This window comes from Neopelma chrysocephalum, unplaced genomic scaffold (assembly GCF_003984885.1).
Source record: "Neopelma chrysocephalum unplaced genomic scaffold, ASM398488v2 Primary Assembly neopelma1_84, whole genome shotgun sequence".
Classification (NCBI taxonomy): Eukaryota; Metazoa; Chordata; class Aves; order Passeriformes; family Pipridae; genus Neopelma; species Neopelma chrysocephalum.
The window spans coordinates 7,606,585-7,631,856 of record NW_020897746.1 but is presented as its reverse complement, the minus strand read 5'-3'; the positions used below and the strand labels follow the sequence as shown (position 1 = coordinate 7,631,856).

The following is a 25,272-nucleotide window of genomic DNA, read 5'->3' as shown; positions in this document are numbered from 1 at the left end:
CCTTATAATCTTGATATCAGAGACCTTCCTCTTATTTTGGTGTTTTGCCCCTACTCTGAAACATGAAGCAATCTGGCTAGAGGTTAAAAGAATTTTAAGTAATTTTAATTATAATTAAAAAATATTTTAATTATTGGTATGATTCTGATACTTGCTGTATATCATCAGCTCCTACTACTGATATTGGAAGTTCTTCTCTACTGTTGTTTATGGAAATACAGGATAATTTTGCTTCAAAATCATTTGCATTTTGATCCAATCAGAAAACAAGCAAAATCATATTACTCTTGTAACTGATTCCAGCAAGGAAAATCTACTTATTTAGCTGTAAATTAATTAAGAGCTTATTACAAAGGGAATTTGTTGAAGGAAACTAAATTACTATATTAGTCTGCATTTCTTTTAGTTAAGTTCATTTTTGGAAACATTCTGAGAGCAGAGTAAAAAGGTAAAGCTGGTGATATTACTGAGTGACAGGAAAGTAGTTACTTCTCTGTTCACATTTTCCTTTCTGTGGCACTGGGTACACACATGGTTTTCCCTTTTTTTGTTTTTTTTAAACCAGAATAGTAATTCTCTTTTAATTGGCTTTACATATGTGCACAAAAGTTAAATGAGTTAACATTTGTGGAGTGCTACCCCAAGTGCTCCATACCATTATTTGGCTTTAATTCCAATTTTGTGTGAAACTCAGAAAATCTTGTGCTACATCTCAGGAGTTTCTTGCATTATATAAAACAAAAATTCCCTGCTACATAAAGAGATGCTTAACTTTGGTATTACAGCTGACATTAACCCAAATTATGGCTTGCAAAGGCGTTTGGTCCTTTTCAAGTATATATACCCCCACTTTAACAACAGATATTACCTATCTGACTGATTATTGTAGAATTATATTAAAAACTTTGATTTAAATTGTTTTTTTTTTTCTCTTATTCAGTTATCAAGATTTAGACCTGTCTCAATGCCTTTCAATATGCATCTTTGGATTTTTGCTTGCCAAGTGAAATACTTGAAGTATTTGTGAAATTTTGGCCCTAAGTTGCTGAACAGAATCTAAGCACGTGTTTAAGTTAATTTGTCATAAACACTCTTGCCAACTAACCTGTTGGCAAGACTGTTTCACCAAAAGACAAAAAAATAAAAGCAAATTTCTATTTCTTCATTTCATTAGAAATCTGATTGAAAAAGCTGCCCTGATTTAAATGAGAAGCAGAGCATGAGTATTATAAGCTACTTCATCCAGTTCAAACAATTATGAGACCAAATTGCAAATATCAGCTTTTCCAAATGAACAATTCAGACACAAGCAATAGGCTGAAATATGTTGGCAAGTCTTGTGACTTCAAAGAGTGTAAAAACATGGGAACTGTGAGATGGCCTTTCTAGCCCCCATGTGTGCACCCCTCACTCACAGAGCAGTGCACATCTGACCATGCTGGAGCTTTTTCAGTCAACAACATCCTGGAGAGGCAGCAAAATATCTGCTACACCTTCAGCCCTGCCAGGGAACTGCCCCATTTGGAAGTTTGCATCCACCAAGTCCAGAAAAATACTCTACACACCTGACCAACTTTTCCCCAACTATTTGCTTTCACACAGAAAACAGAAATGTATTTGAAGATTATATAGTTTTCTGCAAAAAGCTGATCATATTCCATGTAAAAGGCTCTCCAGTGTTGCAATGTTTTTCAAACTTCTGCAGCCTGTTTTTCAGACTTCTGCAGGATTCAAGGATAAGAAATCCAAACAGGGGGAAGGGGCAATATCTTCAGACCCAAGTGCTCAATTTTAGTCCAGCTGGTATTGTCACAAATACCAACAAAAGCCTTCTGATTTCTGCCTTCATTTACATTTACTAGATAACTTTATTCTGCTCTGAAAGGACAAAACCACTGAATTCAAAGAGAAACTGAATCACATTTACAAGTGATTGGGAGAAATTTAGGAGCAGTTTTTACATTGCTTTTTCCTTGACTCAGCCCTGCAGCCTCTAATCATTAGCTGGACAGCTGTGCTATGTGATTAATTTATTTAGGTGTTACTCTGATGCACAAATGTATATACTGAAAAGGACTACAGTATTGCTTTGCAGTAAGTAATAACCATGTTCCAGTAAGTGATTCAGTGCCAGAGTGTTTAGAAATGCAATCTTATGTAGCTTAATTAAAATGAAGTGCCCCTTTCAAGCTATTTGCTCTAGGTTTAACTGAAAAAGTCCACTATGTGCTACTGGAGTTGGAAAAAGTGGTAAAGTAGTTTCTGCAAAGACTTGTTTTGATAAACATGAGTTCAAGAATAAAGCTATTTTGGGACATTGCTATGTCTGCAGCAAGACAACAATTTACTGAATGGAAAGTGTTGCACAGCAAGAGAGAGTGGAAAGAAAACTCTTCACTAGCCAAAGCTGAAAGAAAACAAATTCTAACAAATGTTGTTCACTTGTCTGGAGACATGATTTTACTCATCGACTTCGCTCTGGGGCACAGAAACTCAGTGATCAGAAAATACATCAGTCAGCAACTTGACCTGGAATATTTCCACCCCTCGCTATTTATTTCTAGGGGAAACTGGGAAAACAACAAGTAGGATGGATAGAATGGGATCCAAACCCTCTTGAGTTGAGTGGGAACGTGTTCACTGAGTGTTGTGGACACCAGCTCAGCCCCCGGACTGGCAGGACCTACAGGTACCTCTGCTCGCTGTAGGTCAGCAATGATAAAAGCTGTGACACCCTCAGGACAGTGGGGTGGGCTGGGGAAACAAAGTGAGCACAAGGAAGTCTGTATCCCATTAAACACCACCCACATCAAAAGGTGAGATCGAGTCTCACAGCTATGACTGACTGAACAGGCACTCCCAGCATGTGACAGATCTGGAGCGAGGAGGGACAGAAGTGAGACTGTAAGTAGTTGGCTTGGTTAGCAGAGGACTCAACCCTCAGCAGCAGTGCCCTGCTCCTCAATCTTCTGGCTGGGCTCATTGGCAATTTCTCTTCTCATTAGTTAAGTATGACAGAAGATCCCATATTTGAAGGAATATGTAATTTGAAGGGTGTATTTGGAGAAACACTGGTCAGAAGATATGCTGACAGACTGGCATTCATTCAGTCTGCATGTCAGTCTGCTCTGGCACAGTCCCCAGCACTACTTTATCCTCCTCCTTCACTCACTTAGTCACACTTAAGCTTGCAATTAAAAAAAAATAGGCAGGAAAAGATAGTGGCTAAAAAAATTCATCTAAAGAATCTTTTCCCACAGTTCATACTTTGAGACCCCAATTCAGATCATCCCTACAAACTGAAAAGCATCTGGAAACCCATGGCCTCAAAAGCACAGCTGTTGGCTCCCATGCAAAGGCTGCTTTCCAGCTCTCAAGCCCTGTTTGAGTTTCAGGCTTCTCCTGTAAAACAAGTATCTATCGGCTCAGGCAGAGCTGAGGGAAGCAGTGACCATCCCCTGCTTCCTTCAGGTCATGGTCTTTCTTCACAGGAGACAGACAACAGTCTCCATGGGTCCTCTGACTTCAAGACAGGCAGGATCCTAGGGGATAGCATCTACCACTTGATTTTAAAATCATTTTCAATTCCTGCATTGATTCATACAATTTGTCTCACATAACAAAGTCTTGTGAGTGTTAAAGGAGCCTAGAGTGGGCTTTTTCCTTCTGACAATTTTTGTTGTCTGGCCCAGCCACACTCAGAGTTTACTCCTGCATTGTGTTGAGCTCTAGTGCAGCACAGAAGTGGTTCCAAGAGGCGTCTGCTGGTGCATTCACAGACACTCCATTAGTCACTGCTCTGCAGAAGAGGAGAGGAGCTCTCTCCTTTGAAATAATTCAGAGGAGAAGTTGAAGGATGTTCTTCCTACTTATGGAAAAGGGGAATTTATTTTGTTTTGGCAATATCAACAGCAGGTTTATCTTCCTCCAGCAAAAAGTTCTGCTGCGCACTGAACTTCCATTGTGGTGTTATTTCAGGGACACAGGCCATTCTTCAAAATTTGTGCACTGGGGGTTGTGTGACTTCACCAGCACTGGCAGAAACAGGAGCCCTTGTGAGGGTTAAGTCCAGCATGTGCTGTGCAGTGCTGGCAGCAGAGTGCTTGGCTGTGATTCGGATGGGGTACTCAGGCCAGACTGCTCCATGTGTGATCTCCTTCTTCCATGGCCTTACCTAGTGACCATCACCACAGCCTCTGAACAACCTTGCATTTTTCTGTCATGGCTGCAAGTTCCACTTGTTGTGCTGTTTGGAAAAATGGGAACTTCTATTTAAGCCATCTTCAGTTTTCTCAAAATACTTTTTAATTCATTTCTTGTAAAAGAAGCAGTTGCATGTATAGATTTAATTCACATTTGGTCACATTAATGCCAAGTTATAACCTTACTCCTAAAATAAAGCATCATCACTTGCATAAGGCAGCCTGTCTTTAGCCTTCGAGAAGGGCAGACTTTTATTTTCAAATAAAAATCTTACAAATGACTTACAAAGACTCCCAAAGGGTAATACTGTGAGGAACACACAGCGCTGGCCAGGGAGCAAAAGCGAGATGATGAAAACTGTGCAGATTAAAAGCAAACTGATTGAGGAGATTAATAGGACAGTAAATTGGCAAGTTGATAGAGATCAAGTAATTACCATGGAGGTCTTACGGAGGCTGAGGCGGTCGGAGCGAGCTCGGAAATAGGCCTCGTCGAAGGACGTGTGGCTGCCCTTCAGCTTCTCCGACAGGTTCCGATAGAGCCGCTTGGCAGCGTTGGGAGAGGAGGGCATGCTGTGCTTCTTGGTCTGGAGGAGACTCAGGTTGTGCATTTGCTGGGTCATTTTCAGCTGGAAGTTTCTAGAAGAGAAGCAGCAGCTGTTTAAGGAGGTTTCGCCGCACCGTCGGTCGGGACTGTACCAGTGACAGGCACAGCGCAAGGCTGCTGGGGCTGAGATCTCACCCACGGTCTGTGAACAATTGTAACCCACTTTTTTGGGCTTTTCCAATGGCAAATTGCTCTTTATGAAATAGGTATGGGGAGGGGGAATCAAGGATGGCAAAAATAAAACAGACCACTACAAAATTATTCACTAATTTGTGTAAGAAGGGGTTTCAATTAGTGAGGAAAACAGCCTTTTGACTGAGTGAGTTCTGGTGTGCAGGTGTCAGAAAAAATGACACTCAAATTAAATGTTGCTGTTTACAGTTTCATACTGAGTGGTTTCTTCCTCAGTTACTGGACAGACACTGGTTTTGTCTGTATATTATATCACTTTATCCTGCTCTGTGTTTGTCCTGTCCATTCAGACCACAAGCTCTTCCAAGAGGGACTGCGGCCTCTGACTGCCTACCCTGATGAGATTTCCATATTATCTCATAATTAAACAATACTTCCTATGTTCTATGATTACAGTATTTTTTCCATATTAGGAAAAATTGAATTAATAGTTAACTCTGGAAGGACTTTATGTGGGAATAATTTTGCCTAAGAATCAAATTTGACCCAACTTCAAGCACAGGAAACTATTCCCCAGGGATCTTGAAGTCAAAGGTGACAAAAATGAACCATTTCTTCACATTTCCTTCTTTCCTGTCTACATCTTTCTTTCTCACTTGTACACTGTGGTGAGCAGACACCCTGAGCACAAAAGTATCTGAGTCTGTGTAATCTCACATATTCACGGGTCTTGAAGGGAGACCAAGTCTCTGAATGAGGAGAGACAGAGTCAACACAATTGTCATATGTGATGAGAATACTTTGTTAAATTAGAACAACAGCGTGTGGAATCAGAAGGGAATTATGTGAGCTGCATCCTTGAAACTAATGTGCAAGTGTGGATATGATGAGAAACGAGCTCCCTGGGACTCAATACTGCAAAGATTTTAGACTGATTTTCTCTGAGCTTATGGAATAAAATGATTACCCACCTTCCACTTTTCTATGTTATTAATATTTTAAAGAAACTCAGCAATTTATCAAATTTAATAATGTAATTCTCAGTTAGAGTAACACATCCAGTTTCTATTTTTATATAGTGCTACAGATTATCCCACATAAATTTCTCCTCTTAACATCTGTTTTCAAGAATTTCTCCCTACCAACAGTGGAGTGTGGGTCGAGACACAGTCCCAAATTGTGGATAAAAATAGGCCAATAATTGCCATAAGCATGTTTGCAAAGGAAGTTCCAATTTCCCAAAATCATTTGATTTCAAGAGTACAGTCATTGAATACCAAATACCACACAGTCAGTAGTAAACTCAGGAGAGAGAGAACAGTTTGCATTCACTGTGCAAACCTAAACACCCTCAGGACTGTCCATGTTACACATGGAAGCTTTGTCAGGAGATGGCCAGAGCAGACCCCCAAGCCTGAAACACATGAAAGAAGATAATGGAATCACTTATAATCTCATCAAAGTTTCTATTAAGTCTAGAGCAGGTGAGTCTGCACCTTCAAAATTGCAGCTATTCACCAATAAAATGGGTGGCACCTTTGCTATCCCTGCAGAACTGGGGCATCACAAATGACTTGAAACACAGAAATGTTTCCTGTGTACTCACCATCAATATCCTGGATTAGTGCAGGGAATAAACACAGAACAATAAAGCAATAGCTGGAATAACATAATGCAAATGAACTGCATTTTTTCACCACTGTATTGAAACAGTAAGATGCAAAATGCTGCACATTATCATACTGAGCATGTTTTCTAGTCACATACAAGGTATGAAATGAAAGAAGAAAGGTAAGTTGCATATTCTGGAAAACTTTCTGGAAGTGTGATCTTATTATGCTGTAGAAACAACTCCCAGGAGAGCAATGTGAATGAGATAGGGCAAAATCATGGGTAAAAACATAATAAGAAATAAGGAAACAAACAGCTTGATTCACATGATTCTGCCTTGGTAAGCAGAGGGGGGGTTTTGGATGTTGTCATTTTGTTTTTACAGACATAAACTATTTCATGAGAGCAGTTTTAGGCTCCATTTATAGTTACTAATATTGGATTTTTTTACAACCAAATCCTTACCTCAACAATCAGGTGAAGTCCTGAAATGTGCATTGTCTTGACTGAAATAACAAATCCCCCAGTTGAAATGCACTTAGCCTCAGGATAAATCATTGTCACAATGAAAATTGTTACAGCACATCAAAGACTAATTTAGAAACAGGAGATGTCCAGAACTGATCCATTTGATTTTTCACCTATGGAAGCCTCTGCACAAAGCTGACACAGGTCAGGATGAAATAAAGACATTTCCTTATGGTCTGGAGATGTGTGATCCAACTTGCATTCCCACAGCAAGTGGAGAACTGCAACAGGCAGCACAGCCCAAGGTTTCTCAGTAAAAGGCAGAACTAGATAGAATGACAACAGCAGCTCCCCTTATAACTGTTCATAATTAGCAGCAGTCTGCATTTCCAAGAATTAAACCCCACAAAAGTCTTAGGGCAGCTCTCTGGGGAAACAGTTACTGCCCAACCCTGGGAACACCCCCCAACCCAGTCTGGTTTGTGTGACTGTCACCCTGCCTGTACCAAACCAGGGACCGAGGGCTCCCCACACACGTTTCATGCTGCACATCCTGTAGCTCAGTCTCAGTGATTGGATTTCTACTTGCCCTTCTAAGCATTAAAGTAATCATTTTATTCCCCCAAATCAGGGTGCTTTAAAATTCAAATTCAAATACAAATGAATATGAAACAGTTGCCCTTACAAAAGCTTTTTTTTTAATTGCCACATACTGACCTAATGTTCATGTCCTTTAAAAAAATATTACAGAGAGAGAGAAAAAAAAACAAACCTAAATTATAGCTCACTCTCTGTTATCTGTGGCACATATATCCAAAACTGTACAGACAGGTGCACTGGTAGGGCACAGCATAGCTGTAAAAGCATTAACTTCAGATTTTAGGAAAGCACAACAGCTGAGAAATCACTCCACACTGTATGTTTATGAAACCATCTTATAGTTGAAACTAATAATGAAGAATATATGCATTAAAGAGTTAAATTTGACTTACCAGGTTAGGCTATCCAAGGCAAAAACGTGAACAAGTTGCTGGTAATTGTCCACTGTCTTCCTTCAATGGATCACATTAGCTTTGCTGTCTCTGCTGGCTCAGCCTCTGGGCAGAATGAGTAAACCTCTTCCTTATACTGCATGAATGATCAGATATGGAAAAGCTTATTACTAGTAATTACACAAGTCCAAGACTGCTGATAAAATCTCAGAGCAGAACAGTGTTGACAGCAAATAGTGTTGTATCACAGGTAAAATGTTTGGTGCCTTAACTGTCCACGAGTTACCTGTGCAGCTACAGGAGTGACTAATATGGGAAGCTCTTGTTTCCATGTCAAAGCTGCCATGGGTCCTGTGTGCCTTTAGCTTGTTGTAGCCTTCAAAACTGATCAGCAGCACAGCGTGCAAGGAGAAAAAAGAATTACTGCCAGAGTAAACCAAACTGCGATTGTAATTAATTTGCCATGAAATATGAGCAAAAAGACATTAATGCAGCCATCTTCAAGCAGTTGGCTTTGTGTTAAAACAACCAAAAGGGGAAGAAAAAAAAAATCACAGTGCTACACTCAGTGCAGTAATGCTTGTTGCATGTGATGTATTGTTTCTTCTTTCTTGAAGCACGCTGCCACTACAGCTGTCTGCAATCATAGCAACAAAAGCAGCAACCAGAACCATAGCTGTGGGACATCTGCAGGATCATTGGAAAGCTCCCAGCCTGAGCAGGTTATGCTTAAAAAAAAGATTATTAAATGAATAAGAAAAACAAACCCTACTGAAACAGATCCTGTAATGTCTGCATTAGTAGCTTCCAAAATAGTAGAACGGTGATATTTCAAAATCTAATTTTTTTTTTTTTTAACTATAGGGCAAAAAATGCAAATGCAGGATCCCACGGAAACCCACAAAAATGTTGCTAAGTCAAATATGGAATAGCTGTACTTAGAATTCTAAAAATAGTGTAGGTGATAATCAAAGAGAAACAACAATCTAGAAAATTGTTATCCTTCTGGACAGCCCACTGGGCTAAATTTGTGTAACCAGAACACTCCTGTGTAACATCTGGCAATAGAAAAGAATTAAAACACACTAATTCCTGGGTCTGTCATAGCCAATGATCAATAATATCTATAGAAAAGGTATTTTTTATTGTTTTTAAAGGGATACCAGAGCTAGAGTTACAGTCTGCTGAAAAAATTTCCCTGGTTTTATTCAGACATGATGCTTGATCTCTTGGAAAATGTTGGAAACCTCCCAAAATCTGGTGATCAGCCTGATTCTCCCACCTTTCAGGACTCAGTTAAGGATGCTGTACCTCCTACCAATTAGCATCCTTTTGCCCAAGTAGCTGAACCTAAAATGTAGTCCCAGGCCTGATGTTTATATATAACGGAACTTGAACTTAATCTATATTTTTAAATCAATCTGGATATGGACCAAACCCTTCTTTGAGGGTTTTTCTATATGCACATATGCATCCATATACACGTGTGTGTGTTAACATGCACACACATGTATCTCAAGGACATAAGAAGAATATCAAATGCAATTACTTACGTGTTTTACTGCAGCAGAGAATTGCAAAGTGCTGTGACAACATACTATGAACAACATTCCTTCTCCTATACTGTGAAAATCACAGTGTGTAGGGTTCCCTCTTTTGTTGTGCCCCTCCTAAGGATCATCAGTCAGAAGGCAGCAGGACAGCTCACTGAGGTCTCTGCTCCTTGCCAACAGGAGGAAATTGGAAATCTTTTAAAAACCACCAAATACCTCTCTAACACTGAGATACTATCTGGAAAAAAAAGTATGCTGAAAATCTGAGAGGTTTACATCAGTTCAAATTAAATGTAAGCCTAAAAAATCCATTTTAAGTGCTGTGCTAAATAGGGATGATTCTTCTGAGGCCAAATCCCTGGTTAAGGTTTTTTTGGTCTGTATGGACCCCACCTATGGAGCTCACTTGGGAAGGAATTCTCAATTTCCAGCTGCTTTCATGGATAAAGCTTGTGAGTTTACTGAAACTAGTCTATTCTTTAATATTTTCTAGAAGTTTCTCATTGTGGCTCAATACTCCTCCTTCTCTCCTTTGCTTTCTCCCTTCAGACCGGTGGAAAGTAGCCCTTGTACAGTTGCCATTTCAATTTTTATAGTGCTTAATATTTCTCTATTGCTACCCAAACAATATTTGGTACAACAGCAAAAGTCAAGATGTTTTCTTGCCCAAGCTAGTTCTGTGAAAGACAACTAGGATTTTTTTAATATAAAACCCCCTCATATTTATGATCTCCCTGACCTATGAATATAAGTTCATTATTAAGCCGTTTAAAAGCCAGAAGACACAGAAGAGCACTCAGCAAGGTAAGAGGAGTAATAATAAACTTATCAAATTATACAGTCATGAAATTGATTACTAAAAATTATTAATGCATGTGTATGAGTGGGTGCAAGAGGCACTTACATCTAGTTGTGGAAATGGAGAAGACTAAAAGACCCTCAGAAAACAAACACCTGGATTTATGATAAATACAGGGAAGCAGATCTGTTAGTCTGATCTTGTACCAAAGTTTGTTTGCTCTCAAGCCTTTGATGCTCCCATGAGATGACTCGGAGATGTCAGCCATTTATTACTGCACTTGCTGATATTCCACACTTTATTAGTCAAACAGAGTATTTTGGTGGCTGTACTCACACTGCTGACTTACTGGGATTTTCATTCCATGACTGATGACTCTAAAAGTTCACTACCTGCAGTGCACACCGTGAGCTCATTCCACAAGTGGTTGTTATTATTACTATTGCTAGAGCTCCACATTTTTGTGAAGATGTTTGTTTGATGGGACATTTCATTTAGAGAGGCCACCCAAGTTGGCTGATTCACCGACACCGTCACCAAAACGTTCCCCCTCTGTTGATCTCAGCTTTATACCCCACAGATATTTTTGTTGTTGTATTGCCCATTAGCTCCATTTAGCAAATTCTGTTTGTTTCTTCCCTGGGACATTTCTGGGATGAGGGAGGCGAGGGATGAGGAGCTCTCAGCGCTGCTCCGTGTCCCAGGTTTTCGCGTCCTCCATCGATAGGTGGCAGCGTTCGCCCAGTTCTCCAAAATCCTGGAGTGGTCCCTGGAACAGCGGCCACACAGGGACCGCCTTGTCCCCAGCACGCGATGTCCAACTCTTCCTTGCAGATGGCATCCCACGTCCTCCATCCCCAGAAACATTCCCATGTTTTATATCGCATGGACTGAGTTTGGGAAAAACATTTGATAGACCAATATTCTGGAAACCGGGTGGGAAGTTTGGAGCAAAGAATCTCACGTGGAGCCTGACTTTTCTTCCAGATCAGTCCATAACAAAGCTCTCATCATCATAAGAGACAGAGCTGTATTTTAGGCTGTTCATAATCCCCCTCAAAGAACAAATATTGCTCAACTGTCAGATCCGATATCAGGCAATGGAGCCAGGCATATTGGATACCTGGGAATGAGATCTCCAGCCCCTCTCCCAAAGTAGCATGATCAGGATAGCTCTGTCTGGCATTTGTATGCTCTCTCATTTTGAAAATCCATGACTAGAAAGGTGGTTAAAGTGACTCTGTTCCTTGAAACAAAATATTGGGGTTTTTTTTCATACAGTCAAAAATATTCAGTGGGAAAGGTAAAATAAAAACAAAACCCCCCAAAGCCTATAAAAGTATATCTTTCTTTGCCCCCCCCCATTATTTCTTGCAAGCATTTATACATATAAGGTACTGCAGTAAATTCCAACTCTGGTTTTGGCAATTCCTGCCTCTCTGGTTCCTTGTTTACCTATCATCTTTCACACATACCCCTTTGCCAATTTGTTAATTCTCTGTCCTATTCCCTGATTTCTTGTGTTTCCTCAAGAACATTGATCTGAGTCTTACTGTTTCACTAGTTCCTTTAGCCAGTGTTCTTGATCCAAATCCACAGCAAATAACCTATTATCCACAGAGACACAGAAGTATTCAGTATGCTTGTAAAAAAAAGACAAATATTTCCCAGTCCATCAGTCACAGACGTGATCAAACTCAAGAAATTCTGAAATTGTGAGTGAAGAAAAAAAACTTGTGTTTGGACTAAGCTTAGAAAATTTCCCAATGAAATAATTTTCCCGAGTGTTTTGAAATATTTGAGACGCCCGTGATATAAAGTGACCGAATGGAACTGAGCTTGGCAGCCCCGGCTCCTCCAGGCTCCCTGCTGGATCCAGGGCTCCCAACCTGTGCTCCTCTCAGCACAGCCTGGATTTCAGCACACCCAGGCTCTGCTGCAGGGCTGAGGTTGGCAGACACAGCAGCACCTGGGGCTCTCAGGCTCCCACTTGCACAGGAAGGGATGTGGAGGGCAGGAGTTCTCCAGCTCTGGGGCAGCCTGGAGGGCAGTGGTGCCTCGGAGCTGTGGGCTTGCTGCTTGTATCTCTGAGTCTGGTTTTAGGTGAACTAGCAGAAAACCAGGGCTGTGTGCTCGGAATTCCATAAAGATGGCATGGTTTTTTGTACAGTCACAGTGTCTTTCCCCCCCCCCATCTTTTTAATTGGAAAATTCCTGAACATAATAATTCCTGGCTGCAGTGGAATAGAATCAGGCCTGGAGTGTCTGAGCTGCAAAACACTATTGAGTCATTTGGGATCATTTGGAGTGTATGTTAAGGCAGACAGAGAGACCTTGGTACAAGAAGTCCACCACCTTCCTGTTTGAACCAAGGAATCAAAGAGCAGCTGCTGTTCCCTTAGGGTTCCACATACCTACCAAGAAATGGGCACCAGCCTTGCTTGATGGGAATGCTGCCCTACTTCAGAACCAACAGAGCTCACTTTTTGCTGATGGTGCCTCTAATTGTTCTCCAGATTGGGAAAACCCCCTAAATTTGGGCAAACACATCTATCTTCAGAAAGCACGTAGAAGTACATAAGACCACTGGACATATCCGAAGATATTCGTTCCTCAAGATCCTTATCCTCCTATAAGATAATTTGTTCATCAGAAACAAATTACCCAGCTGAACATCACAGAAATAATGAAGTTGTCAGCAACAGCAGCACAACTGTGGTGTTTTGTCAGCCTCCTGTTGATTATGCTATCTAGTCAGATGCTCCAGATAGAGATAATTTATGCCATGTATTGTTTGGCCATGACTACTCCCAGCTGCACTGCATTTAATTCAAGTTACAGCAGAACATATTACAAACAGAAATTAAGAAGCTTTTCACAGCTGGCAATTTCTAGATTAGGGAAGAATAAAGAAAAACCAGAATTTACCAATGTTGAGCATGGAACAAAGCTGAACAGAGGCAGACACACAATTCCAGAGAAGCACATTTTTTTTTAAGCTACAGACATTTTTAGGGTTGTGACACAGTCATTAAAAAACCCAAAAAGAACATATAAATATATAGATAGGTGTCATTGCAATTTTTGTGTGATTGCAGCAATTAGCAGTGTACTTACTAATATAAGACCTATTTCTGAAGATTGATCTCCCTTTTCTTCAAAACTTGTTGTATAAGAGCATCTGTTATAAAGCACTACACAGGTGTCATCATTTTTCATACTGAATAAAGAGACACCTTTGATAACAAAAGAACAACTTCCTACTGTTCTGTGAACACCAAGCACTGTTTATTTCATTAATCAGATACTCCTTAAAGAGCACCTTGTTTGCCCTGATAAAAGCAGAGACCTGTTTGCAAGCAATGATTTCTCTTTAACAAATTAAAATCAGGCTTTTAAAAAGAAACACAAAAAAACAACCAACAAACAAAAAAAAAAACAAACCAAACCAAAAAACACCCAAAGAAGGTACCATTTCAGCAAAACTTTGCTGCTGAGGACAAGGAGCAGGAAGAGGGGGGCTGTTTTCAAAGGCTAACATTTACCTGGGAGAATAATTTGTCCAGATCCTGATGGAGACTGATTATTCTGGATAACAACAATTCAAACCCAGAGCCTATTTGTCTGCATTAGCAGAGGAAGAACCAGAGGAGATCTGTCTCACTGGACCAGCTTTTGTGAATAGCCCCTAGGCCATCTCTGTTACAGAGAAGCATCAAGATTCTGGCTGTGAGAGTTTTCCACAGGCTGGAATTCATACTGCAATCATTTGGTCTGATGTGGCTGTTCATTTACATTTGAGTTAAAATGAAAATAACTCAGAGGAATTCCAAACCAGTGTCTCACAGGAGCGATACAAAAACCTAAACGGAATAGAAGCAATTCCAGATTTTCCAATGCCATTCTATTTCACATGGAGTTCAAGAGCACATTTAAACATTCATTTGTTACAGAGCACTTATGAGAGCTTTCAAATCACGAAGATCCAAGGTTTACTGCAGAGGCAATGTACAGGGACATAACAAATTTTGTTAAAACCTTTTTGTATTTTACAGAGACAAGGACATATCATTGTGTATGCTTTTCAAGGGGCACAGCAAAATCAGTGGCAAAACTCAAAATACGGGATTTTTGTTCTTTCCTCAAGTGCAACATTTCAATAAAAGTGAAATTAAAATGCAGGAGATGCAACCAAATCTTTCCTGTGTAGAGCAGAAAAGATCTGTGACATACTTTGCCAAAAATCATTACTTTTTTATTGCAGCGGAGGCTTTTACAATATGAAGCAGCGAGAACAGCAGCTCATGAAAATATCTTCTCATCACTTTCCTGAAGCTCTAAAACTGATGAATCTGTTCCCTTTCAATTAGTCATGTCAGTAAGCAATAAACCCCAGTGCTCAGCCTCCCTGTGTTCCCAGTCCTCTCCAGCACCATAAAGGAGATCAGAATAGGAAGGGATCATTGCTCCCTGCAGCACATTCTGTTTGGAGGGATGTGGTTCACAGCTCCTCTTCCCATTCCTCTCTCTTCTTCCCATCCTCACTAATGCATCAACCGACTGCAAAGGTGAGAAATGAAGCTGAAATAAACTCCTGCTTTTCATGGCAGCTTGCAGCAGGCCTTGCTCTGGTTTCCAAAAAGTCAGAATCTGATTCAGACCATGAGATTCTTGGTTTTATTTCCCATATTCAGGTTCTGACTTAGCAAAATCCACAGCATGCAGCCTTCAAGCCACCTATTACTCCTTTCAGGACTGAAAGGAACCCAGTCCCTCTTCAGGAGGGGTTGTGGTAAAGGCCAAATCCTGAGGTCTATGAACTCCCCTCCTGTTCATAGGCCCACTGGGATGTCTTTACTCAGTCTCCTAATCCTCCCATCAGAAAGAACAATGCTGGTTAATCTTGGCACTTCCAGCACACAGCAGGACTCTGGCAGGTGCTGGGATCCACTGTGGGCAGGACAACTCCTGGCCTGCTCCAAGTCACACTCTGAGCTGGTTCAGTCTCACCTTTTTTTCTTCAACTCACATTAAAACACTTGTTAGTCCCAGAGTAGAGATGTTGGCTGGGAAAACCTTTGAGATCTCAGGCTCACACACCGTAAAAGTTTCCTGTATCAAGAATGTTTTGTTGTCTACTTGTTCACTTATATTTCAGTTATATGCAGCATACTGAAAATATTAAAAATTAACTTCAAAAAGTGTAAAAAACCAACGCCCCAACAGAATATTATAAATAACTACTACCTATATTCTTATAAATGAAGAACTTCAAAAGTGTTTGTACATCATCAACCAGATATTACATTCATCAGAGCTGTCACAGGAGACAGATGGGGAATATAATTTGCTACTGTGTTAAAAGATGGAATATTGATTTGGAAACAAGGACTCATGGTCCAATGAAACAACACTGTCTGCAGCTAGAAGTGCTAATCTGACTTCATCTGAATAGCCTTAATAAATATTTGCAAACCCAGGCAGCTTAGGTGGCTTAATTAAGAAAACACTTGCTTTTCACCTTTAGGAATTAATTTCCTTCAGGGTCAGTGTTTGGTGGTCTTACAGCTATCACATGAAATTCTACACACTTTGGAATGATTAATGATCCCTGTTCTGAAAAATTATGAGGTGCTATAAAGGAAAAATTAACTGAATTCACACAATGTGAAACCTCTCACTGAGTAGCTTTTCTCTGCATATTTTTTTTAAAAAAGGGGCACGATCTGTGTGCGTGTGTGTCCGAGATAACTTGTGTATGAGAGCCCCCAAACCCGCCCGGAATTCTCTCATGTGCTAATGCAGTGAGTCTGTCCCAGAGGCAACACTGAGCCCAAGTGAAGTTTTACAGATATTAAGTGCTGACAAGAGGATTATCCTTCAAATAACACCGGTCAATACGATGCCTTAACGTTTGTACAGAAAAAACCAAACAACTCCCAAGGTTTTAATTCAGATGCTCTTCTTGATTGTAAAATCACCTCCCCCCCCCCCAAGGCACAAACCCAAAAAATGTGCAGTTTTATCACACCAATTTGAATCCCTGTTTTGTGACTTTTTTTTCTATTGGTAAATAATATGCTTTAGGTCATATTATCTGCAGCGTTTCACTCAACGCAGGTCTTTTGAATGGTTGCAACTGAGAATATAGTTTACCTTTTGAAGGGACTATTCTGGGAGAATTCCTGCATCTGGGCCTCTGTCCCCTTTCCCAAATAGGCACTACTGCAACAGATTCCATACAACATCCACTGTTGCTACTCAGCCAGCAATAAAGCCATGGATGATAATTTATTATACACAATCCTCTTAACAGAAAATCTTGTGCTGCAATACTTTGGAAGCACCTGATCTTTTCTCTTGCCTGTACTTTCTGATAAAACTGTGTAGTTTGGTTTTAATTAGGGGCCCTAATTAGAAAGAACTTGAGCATTAGCAACTGTTGGTATGCAGGATGAATTTGTTGCCTTGCTTCATCTTTTATATAAATTTGCTGAATAACAGAAGGTCGATTTGGTTATTCCAGCTGCACTTGGGAAGACTCAGTGTTAAACATGAATCACAGGGCTCCTTCTTAGAATTGCTGGTGCAGATGGCTCTGTTGCCTGCTGCTCAATACAAACAAGGTGACTGTTCTTGAGAGAAATATTGAGCTACAGACAGGGGGGGAAAAGTCAAGCTGGCACGAACAACTTCAGCATTAAATCATAGATAAGGAGCAACCATGAAAAAAAATTTTAACAAAGGAGTACAATAACAGAGGAATCCCTTTTACAATATTCTATCAGAAAACTGAGATACATTTTCACACTGTCTTCAGTACAGAGATGGGTGTTTTGTAGGGGAATTACTGCTGTAAGCACAAACCCTTGAATTGCAAACAGATGGAGCAGGAAAAGGAAAGTAGCAAAAGAGGTTTGTCCAATGGTTACTGAGTGTACCTGTGGCAGAGCTAGAACTGGACATTAATATTGTTCCAGGATTTAAACCTCATTATATGGCTTAACAGAAATGCTGGAATTCTGTCCAATCTTTTGATTTTTACCCCCTCCCCTGATTTTTACTCCCCCATTCAAGAAGTTACCATGGCACTGAATTTTCACATTACTGACATGCTACATTGATACTTGTATCAGGAAAACCCATAGATTAGATTACATAAGGTTAGAACAGGATAAAGCTCGTGGCCAACTAATTCCATCATTTTTCTTTAAATGAGGCTATTTAAATGAGGCCACTTTAAAAATCAGTTTAGCACTAAGAAATGAATCTGTACTTCAGCAAAAGCCAAAGTATCAGTATTTTAATATCATAGAAAAGTTTGATTACTGAACTCATTATTATATCACAGTCTGACAGTTTAAATACAACTGTGAGACTGATATCATATTGCTATAATACAGTTCTTATTTTCTGAAGGACATGCAGACACTCAGAAAAGCATGTTCAAACAGATTCAATCTTTAAAGAATGATTTTTTAGAAGGCTGAGAAATCCAAGACTAACTACCAGCCTCCTGAAAACAGGCAATCTAAAAATGGAATAATCTGATATATCAGCACACAAACTGTGCTGGGAGAATACAAAATTGGGGGACACACAAAAAGGCAAGTGAAGCAGTGTAAATGTAAGTAATAGAAAAAACCTGATTCACAGAATTCCAAATAGCTCTAATATGAGTTTAAAGAAATAATGCAATCATAGTTCTACACCATTAAACCCAGAAATTTTGGACAGAGTTTTTCCACGAACTTATCCATGAATGTTATTCTAATATGCATCATCATGCTCAATAGGCTTTTGAGAATAATAAGGAGAATAATACAACTGGTACTTTCAGCCAGAATCATTTATACAGCCCTTATGAAAAATAAAGATTTCAGGCTTTAAAGGGAAATGAATCTTCTCTAATTTTCTGTGATGTTCCTTCCATAATGGGGGCTCTTATTTTGTCAGCAAATAATAACCACCCCTCTAAATTACTGCCTTTTGGATATCTCCTAAAGATCTGATGGTTTCTCAGCTTTCTTAGATGTTAGGTTTGGATAGGGAAAATCTCTCCATAGGTTACAAATACAAAACCTCGCTGCACATGAGAAATATTTACTTTCCTCAGCTTCTTCAACCCTAAATTCAACAATCACAAACAGCAAATCTCAACACAAACACCATCCCTAACAAACCTTGGCAGGACAGAGCTGCTGCTGCTCCCTGTTGTCAATCAGTTGTCAAAATGCAGCAGCAAAGTGGTTCTGAGTTCAGGCAGGATTTCCAACCCTGCACATGGTGCTCACAGGAGATGACAGGGTAAGAATTAAATGTCTCTCACATGCCAGAAATACTTTTAAAAGTGGGAAATAAATGAGTGATCACAAGTATACAGGAAAATCCAATAGGATTGTAGTGGTGAGTTTTGAACTGGCAGAAAAAGCTGTGGACCTGCAAGGTGTGTTTTTTCCAGCACTTGCTCCCAAGCTGAGTAAGTTCCTTTTGATTTCCTTTGTCTGTCTGGACAAAGCAGCATCTCAACTGTATTTCCAAGCAAACAATTATATAAAACTAGAGGTCTTCTCAGAGATAACTCATGAACTTTTCCTTTCCTTGAAAAGCAATGCAGAAAATTAAGGAATTACTGCACTGAAAATTAATACATCCATACGTGTCTATCTAAAAAAAAGCAACCAACAGAGTTAGAATATATTAAAAAAGAAAATGAGATACACATAATGAGTTTTTTAGGCATAATTAGAGAGCAATTTCATTTCCTCAAGTATAACTACCAGGTAAATAATTTTCTGTAAATAGCACTTTTGAGAAAACTGCTTGCTGATGATTTCCAAATAAAAAGAGAGGTAAAATTCACTACAGCATTTGCTTCAAATTATACAACCAACTAATTATCAAGTAGTGTCTTTCAATGTGGAATAATTAATACAACTGATTAGCATACACAGATGGGTAAGAAAATTGGGCTTATGAGTGAAATACAAAAGTAAGAAAAGTCTGAAAGTAATTACAGTGGAATTTTATTCCATTTTCTCTATGTAAAGGGTACTTTATATTACTTCTATATAAACTCATTTTCACGTCTGTCTCTGAGAAGACAAGCAGAATATTGTTACACAATGTCACCTATTTCAAATAACACAGGATTTTACACTTTTCTTAATCCAGAAACAAATGGATAAGGAAAAAAAACCCAGACCCAAATTGCCTTTCTTTACGGTTGACAGGTCATGATTAAAAAAGGTCAAAAGACGAAATTCGAATTATCTGCCCTGTTCTGAAAATAATACTCTATTGAGAATGAATGAAGCAAAAATATCTTTGAAAAGCTTCAACAAATGAGAAATGAAGACAATCAGCTGAGGAGCAGAAATTACCATCCAAAGTTACCAACCATGTTACCTGCTACAGGCTCTGAGCCAGGCATTGCTCCAAGAGAAGCTTTTGATTGTTTAATTCTTTGATGGACAGCACAGAAGAAGTGGAAGCCTTTTCTTAACCACGGGTTGAACATTCTGCAACATGTTCCTATTACCCACAACTCATCTGTCTTTGTTCTTTGTTGCCACCTCGTGTGGACTCTGAACACCCAAGAAGGAGCTTTTTCAGCTTCCACTGATTTCATCCCAGCAGCAACAAGCAGCTGTCAGGGAATCCAGATGTGCAGCACCCACCTATTACTAGTTTGGAGACTGACTTTTTTAAAGTCCTGAAAGTATTTTATTTAAAAATTGCAAAGGCCTAGAAATCCCGAAGGAAATAACTATTGCCTCCACGACATTCCTCCAAGATAATGTTTAAGGCAGGAAGACATGCTGAAAATTGGTTCAGTACTAAGGGGTAGAGAAAGGACAGATTATACTGAAACCAAAATAGACTGAAGGTTAATTTCAGTGGTGGAATAAGCCCTTGTCTTACAAGTAGCTGTACTCTTAGAGAAATAATACTTATCTGTTTACACTGATACAATTTTAGTATGTAGAAGAAAGCGAGTTGCTATTTGCTAAATCATTTTGAAAGTCCCAGTAGATGTGTGTCTGGATCATTCAGTGTGAGAGCTTCAAAAGAAACAGTCCAGGATGTGTTAAGACTTCTCTTTAGAATGGAATTGTGACAGGCTCTGGGAAAGGAGAACATACAGGGGTCTTCTAAGAGCAACTTGTGATCACAGTTCTTCCATTACAACAGCAGTTTGTAAACAGCTGAAAAAATAAGACCCCCCCTGTATCAGGTGTATTCTGTGCCAGAGGAAACAGGAATTTCCTTTTCCAAGATCTAAGTGAAGCACAACTACACTGACCCTATGTAACAATGAAAGCAACACCCTAATTTATTGGATCTTGAAAGTATAAACAAACAACAACTTAAGAATCTCTGCTTGAGTATATCTATACATACATATAGATATAGCTGTCTACCTATATATATCGATCTACCTACATATATATCTATATATCTATATATCTATATATGTATCTCAAGCATTTTGTCTTTCTAGAAAGCCTCCACGATCTCAGCCATTTGTACACAGGGCCTTATTGATGATAAGCTTATGATATGAGCTTATTGAAGAGAGTAGTAGTTTTTAAGTAATAAAAAGGTATTTTATAATAAGAAATCTGTGCAACTGCTCAACTTGCAGTTGTCTGTTGCAGTTCTGCAACTGTTTATTACAGTCTGAAGATGCTCCAGTTGTGCCCCTCTGTGCCTGGTTATAAGGTCAGAGAAATCTCTTTTTAAGAAGTTGCAGCAGATTTCCTGGAGCAAATATTTAGATAACTGTGAGATTATTTCACTCTTCAAAAATGGAGATCTTGATCTTCTCTCTGCTTTGCTGGTCATCTTCACGACAATGATCCTGGGAAATACAGTGCTTCAGAGAGAGATTGGGGATAAACTGCTCTCATAGCAGTTGTATTTATTTATTTATGCTTTATATTGAAAGATCAGAAGCGTGGTACATTCAGCAAGAGTTGTCAGTGCCTTCAACTCATGCAAACTATTATTCAGCAAAGCTGGCTGTTACCCAGGCAGATGTTGTACTGTGGATTTGCAACAATCTAGTTACTGCAAAACAATTTAATGGCAACTCATTATATCCAGAAATTCATTGCAATGGTGAAATTGCTTGCTTGTAGTTGGAATTATAACAAAGCATTTTTAAAATTTACAGGAAAACATTAAAATGTCTTCTCTCACACTAACACTCTACTATAAAAGTAGGAATTTGGAAGACTTGCAAAATAGTGGAATGATAGCTTTGATCAAGCTGTAAAGTGCTGGTTAATATCTCATTAACTTTGCTACTGCAGGAATAAACCCTTCCTGATCGATGTCTTAATTATGTCATAAACAAACCATAACATGGTAATTTCATAAGCACTGGTACATTCCCATTCCCTCACAGAAGCAAAGAAAAACTGCTCTCTGGTCTCTATTCATCACTGTTTAAATTAAAAGGGAAAAGATCCTTGTTTGATGAATGTAAGAGCCACATTGATGATAAAATATACAAAGTCATCACATCAGAAAGATGTTACACATAAATGGTGTCCTCAAGCAACCTCCTGTAAAGCTTCCTGAGTAAGTGTGTGACACAGCACTACTTCAAAGATGAGGCAACTGAATCTATTTTTACACAAATTTAAAAAAAAATAAAAATAATGCAATTCCAAGCAAGTCTGCTAGATTTTTAGGCAGTGAATTTACTAGTTAAAAGACACTCCTTAAAGTTTCTAATGTAGCTGAAATAGCTTCCATTCTAGGAAATAAAATTAAGAGAATGAATCCAGCTTTAATCTACATTTTCAGGATTTTATTAAAGCTGCTTCTTTAATATATCTTCAAAAGGCCTCAGGTGTGCAATGGCAAGTCATAGACCTACAAGCAGGCCCAGCACCACCAAAATAGTGAGGGGCCTTGCACACACTGAGGCTCACTGATTTCTAAAGCTAAATTGTAATAAAGCACTTCCACAGCCATTAAACCTGACGTTCCTTCCCCACAGCCCCTTCAGCAGTGGCTGGAGGAAGAAACTGTTCTTTGATGACTTCCCTGGTGAATGAATCATTTTAGACTTTCCTTTATGATTACTCTTGTTTTGCCCACCCACTTACACCACCAACTATAATAAGGCTATTTATGGTAACTACTACAAGATGAATTAAACCCACATTTTCGATGTGCACGTGCAAAGCCAGCACTCCAATTAACAGAGCAAAGCACCTCGGAGCCTCACAAGGGCTCTGACTGACGTGGGACTGAGCTGTGCAGTTCTGCCAATTGAATATGCTCCTCTCCAACCTCTTGTTGGGGTTCTTGTGCCACCCAGCACGTGGCATTAAACAGCAGCATCGTGCCACACAGCTGGGCCTTGGCATCCAGATCGATGATCCCACCAAAATAATCAAAGATGCCTCTCTGGTCATGCAAAAAGCTGTGATTTCCAGGCATGAGTATGACACTGGGAGTCCCAGTGCTGTCCCTGGGGTTCTGGAGATGTCCTGGAGCTGGGTACAACTCCAGCTACATCTGTAATAGACTTTCCACTGAATTTCATACAAAAATATGTGGCAATTCGTTGAGGCCTTGAGAAGGCAGTTACTTCATTCAACACTGGATTTATAAGGATGTGTTTTTATAAATATTGAGAAAAACTAGTTTGAGGTTACAAGCAGTACCTCAGAAAATTTTTCTCTTAGTTGATAAGCAATTTTTCAAACCAAAAGGAGCAGTTCTGACAGGTTGGACTGACTCTACACTGTTGCAATTAGATCACTAACCTGGTAAGAGAGAAGCTCATTCTCTCCTCTTCACACCAGGCTGCTGCCTGTGAGTTTTTAATTGGTCCTTGATCTGCCTTTTGCAGATAAGAAATGTAAGTATGGACTGGAAGATCACAAATCCAATGTAAAATGGTCAAAGTTTCCAGTTCTTGCATCCCTTAGTCAGAAATTCGTTCCTAAGTCTGAGGAAATTATTCAAGTGTTGATGTCACTGCGTTTTGAGAAAAGCTTCAATTTTTATAAAGACTTTTCCAGTGAAAACAGTACAGCAAGAAAGCCTAATTAGATCCTATTTAGTGTGGTGTGAACACATCATAATGACCACCCTCTGTTTTGTGCATGAAACCGGTTGAAAGAAACTCAATATATGAAATACAGAAGCTTGGAACATTCTGCAGTGTGCACAGTAGTTTGAAGCAGGAAAGAAATGCTGCTGAAATCTTTACAGTATTAAGATATGAGTAACAAAGGTAAATATACACTACGTGGTGAGTAACAAGCATAAAGCTTTCATCTCTCTTCGTGGGAAATCCTATGGAAGGTGAATAAACCCATAGAGACCATTGTAGGAACTCATACCCTGCCATTTGAGAAAGCTTTCTTTTATCCCAGTAGCTGACAATGTACATGCATTTACATCAGATTTCTTTTTTCCCTGTAAATCTGCAGCTAACTGCAACTTTAAAGCCCCTCATTTGTTTAACTACCAGGCTTAACAAGGAAAGTTGGCATTTAGAGAAAGAAAATAAATCAAAATTCCGTTAGATTTGGCACCTTCCTTGTTCATTCTTCCCCAATAGTCCTAACTTATGAGTGGTTATTCTCCCTTCTCTTCAGATCCTTCTCTAAGCTCTCTCATCAGGATTTCAAAGTTAGATGATCAAATGTGCAGAGAGGCACCTAATTTCTCACAGGCACTTCTGAAAGCTCCTGACTGGGTCTACAGTGAACAATTTTCTTTCTCTCCCCCCTGCCCCCACCTTTTTTTTTTTTTCCCTGGCCTTTGATCTTTAGAAAGCACAAATGCCATTACAGTGAATAAAGTCATAGCCCACAGAGTCAATCCCCTACTATTTACCTCTTCCCTCCCTGCCCCCCTTCCCAGATCCAGCCCAGCCAGGCCGGTTCAGTTGGGCTCAGATGCAGCAGCAGGTCTCATCAGCACTGTGACAAATGAGAATGTGTGTCAGGGGAGACTGTTCAAACAAACAGTTGGATGCTTGGGAACACAGACAGAAGACCTAAGATCTTGCTCTTTTTTTTTTTTTTTCCTTTTTCTTTCTCCCTCCGTCTTCAAAACAGAAGATTAAGTTTGCTGTGAACATGAGCTGATGAAAAGAATTCAAATAGTGCTTTGAATAGTGCCACTGGGAGCGTCACAGGAGAATTACAAATTGCTGTTGGAGACACCAGTCTCCCTTTACAGAAAGTTAACATAAAAGTACACATATCTTCTTTCTATAAGGTACTAACTTGTAAATTAACCTTTAATGGAGTATAAATGATGTCCTGAAAGAACTGCTTATGCAGCTATATTTATGATCTAGAAAATTGCAAATATTTACAAGATTATAGGTGTTAATGGTCTGTCAAAAATGTTTGTATATTGTACATACATTAAACCTCAGTTTAAGACCACCCTGCTATAAAGACCACCCCATTTCTTGTCCCATATAGAATTTCCCTTTGATTCCATATATTCCATTCCTTATAACGAGGTTAGGCCCCACCATACACTCACACCATTCTAGACAAGGAACTGCTCCTCTATAGGATCCACTATGGAAGAGAATATATTTTCCTCTCTGTTCCCAGATTGCCTGTGCAGCTTTCCAGCAGCCAGTGTTATCTCTGGGAGAAGCTGAAGAACTGCTCCTAAATCCAAAAGCAAAGCAGGGGGGACTCAGAGCCAGGCTCAGGAGAACCGACAGTGCAATACAAGAAACAACATTCCTGCCTCAGTTTCCCCCCCGGGATATGAGCCAGGCACACTTTTAGAGCAAAGCATCCTCAGCGTGCCCGTGTCCCCCTCTCAGGGGTGGATTTACGGCTCCCGCACGGGTCAGCAGCAAAGCAAACAGCCCAGCCCAGCCTGCCGTGGGGTGTCTCCGCAGCGC

General features: G+C 39.7%; 1 protein-coding gene across 3 annotated transcripts in view; it reads right to left on the bottom strand.

Annotated features, from left to right (window-relative positions):
* The window catches only part of ANKFN1 (ankyrin repeat and fibronectin type III domain containing 1), a 121,453-nt gene that overhangs the window by 57,310 nt on the left and 38,871 nt on the right, over positions 1-25,272 (bottom strand). For 2 of the 3 annotated variants that reach the window (XM_027691589.1, XM_027691590.1), the window contains 2 exons: positions 8,013-8,148; positions 4,640-4,841 (listed from right to left, as the gene is read on the bottom strand). In XM_027691589.1, coding sequence (XP_027547390.1) covers positions 4,640-4,825 — 186 coding nt within the window. In that variant the 5' untranslated portion in view covers positions 4,826-4,841; positions 8,013-8,148. Of the gene's footprint in view, positions 1-4,639; positions 4,842-8,012; positions 8,149-8,298; positions 8,397-25,272 lie in introns of all 3 variants that reach the window. The other variant, XM_027691588.1, reaches the window with a different exon arrangement.